Raw genomic sequence first — 2,307 nt, 5'->3', positions numbered from 1 at the left:
ACAAATGCCGACAACCTTAGCAAACTAGTCATGATTGCTTTTCATGTTGATACAAAGATGTAGAAAAATATTGGGTCCGTTTACAACCTTAGCAAACTTGCTTCTCATGTTTACATCACGGCCGCCGGGTGAAGGAGGAGAAAAGCCCACCTACCTAACATGAGTTTTCTCACACACCACGGCCTGCATACGACTACAAACCCAGTGATATGGGCCACGATGCAGGCCCGTGGGTGGTTACAGAATGGAAGACGAACAGCACGAGCCCCACGACCCCCACGATCACGATAATGACGAGCGCCTCCCTCACGCGACGAACCGCCTCCCCCAGAACTCAAAAAAGGCACCTTCTCCTCCATTCCTCCCTCATTATGCGAACCACGTCCATCTACTCCACAAACTGCAACCACCATCTCTGTCTCAAAACGGCCGTCGCTGGAGGAGCCGTCTACCAAGCGTCACTGTGGCGAGACGTCCGACCAGAGCATCCAGGAAGAGCAGAGCATCATGGAAGACGACGTTCAGGTCCCCGGTGAGAAGCGCGACTACACCACCAAACTTGACAAGGTGGAACTCCACGGCAAAGAGACGCTGGAGGTCGTCTGCACCAGCAATCCAGACACTGCCGACGAAATGCTCACGGGGCTCTTCATGAAAGCCGTCGGCAGGTATCCTAGATTCGTCGGCGTTGATGTGGAGTATACCAGGGATGACGAACCTCCGCAGTACACAGCAGTTCTGCAGTTATGCGTGGATGAACTCTGCCTGGTCTACCACATCGCTGTGGCCACAAAATGGTGAGCCATCCTACTCATATACCCTAGTTTCTCAACTACATGTACTAGTGTAGATTGTGAAGTGGACGCACTAGTGTGGTTTCTCATGTATATGCACTGGCATAGATTTTTACCCTGATGCACTGGATTAGTATCTTAAAATCTTTCACCAGATTAATCACCAAACTTGATATACTAGTGTAGTTTCTGATCTTGATGCATTAGTGTTGTGTCTACCGCTGTGGATGCATTAGTGTTATTTTCTGAAGTTGATGCACTGGACTAGATGTATTAGTGTTGTGTCTACTAGTGTAGTTTCTGATATACTAGTGTAGTTTCTGATATTGATGCATTAGTGTTGTGTCTACCAGTGTGGATGCACTAGACTAGATGTATTAAAAGTTGTTTCTAAAGTTGATGTAGTGAACTAGTTTGTTGTAGTGTTATTTTCAACTGTATGATCCAAAAAGAGAAATAACATCATGTACTTCATGCAATCATCACTTGTATTGTTTGGTTCTAGCACTAGCATTGTCACACTTTGCCACAATTTTTCGCCAATTTTGCCTAAGGTTAGTTCATCAAAATGAGGGCCACAAGTTGGCAAGCCTAAGGGAATCTTGCCACACTTTTTGTGTGTATGCCATGTGGGACCCAAGTGTGGCTTGCCTAAGGTGTGGCTTGAACCAAACACACACCTAAGTTGGTCAAACTTGCCTAACCTTAGGTGTGGCAATCTTTGGCAAACTTAGTCACAAACCAAACAACTCCTAAATCTTCAAAATTACTACTAATCTTTAATATGTCTCTCCCCTTGAAGGCCCAAGCGCCTCAAGAGCTTCCTCCAGGAGAAGAAGTTGTTCACCTTTGCCGGTTTCATCATTCATAATGACAAAGAGATGCTGAAGATGTCTGGTTTGGAGATCAACCCCGAAAAGTACATCGACATTCAGAAAAACCAGAGAGTTCCATATGCCGGCAGAAAGAAGCAGTACGACTCCTTGGCTGATGTTGCCGCCAGCGTCATCCACCCATTTTACCAAAACATGAAGAAGAAGATCAACAGGACCGAAGACCATAAACTGTGGGGGATCAGCCCGCTGCCAGACTACCTCATCGAGTACGCAGCGAAGGATGCGTACGCCACCTACAAGGCTTGGAAGATAATAGACAACATCAAATCAGGTGTGGAAATTTCAGAAGCACAGGAGGCTGACCCCTACTACCACTGCCACTACGCGGCATGAAGAGAGATCAAAGTCTGCCTTCAAGTTGCTAGCGCAGTGTAATTTTATGATATCTATGTTTCTTTGTTGTTCGGTGTGTCTGAACTTATGTCCTATGGTGTGTCTGAACTTATGTTGTGCGGTGGTTGATCTGCCGTTTATCTTAAGAGTTTGCTGCTACTCTGGTTTAGTGTTCCAAGTTGTTAATACTATTTTGGTGATGCATGATAAGCCTTGTACAATGCTTGATGCGTACGGTGGTGCTTAGAAAAATAAACAGGGTTTTTCTGAAGCACTGGTGCCTA

General features: G+C 45.8%; 1 protein-coding gene across 1 annotated transcript; it reads left to right on the top strand.

Moving 5' to 3' along the window:
- Positions 1-507: 507 nt before the first annotated feature.
- Positions 508-2,023, top strand: LOC120966758 (uncharacterized). The gene is made up of 2 exons (XM_040393280.2): positions 508-797; positions 1,597-2,023. Exons 1-2 carry the CDS (start codon positions 508-510, stop codon positions 2,021-2,023), a joined length of 717 nt encoding a protein of 238 aa, XP_040249214.1.
- The last annotated feature ends 284 nt before the right edge of the window (positions 2,024-2,307 follow it).

The sequence above is a fragment of the Aegilops tauschii genome, chromosome 6, assembly GCF_002575655.3.
Source record: "Aegilops tauschii subsp. strangulata cultivar AL8/78 chromosome 6, Aet v6.0, whole genome shotgun sequence".
Taxonomy (NCBI): Eukaryota; Viridiplantae; Streptophyta; class Magnoliopsida; order Poales; family Poaceae; genus Aegilops; species Aegilops tauschii.
This window is presented reverse-complemented; position numbering and strand designations above follow the sequence as displayed.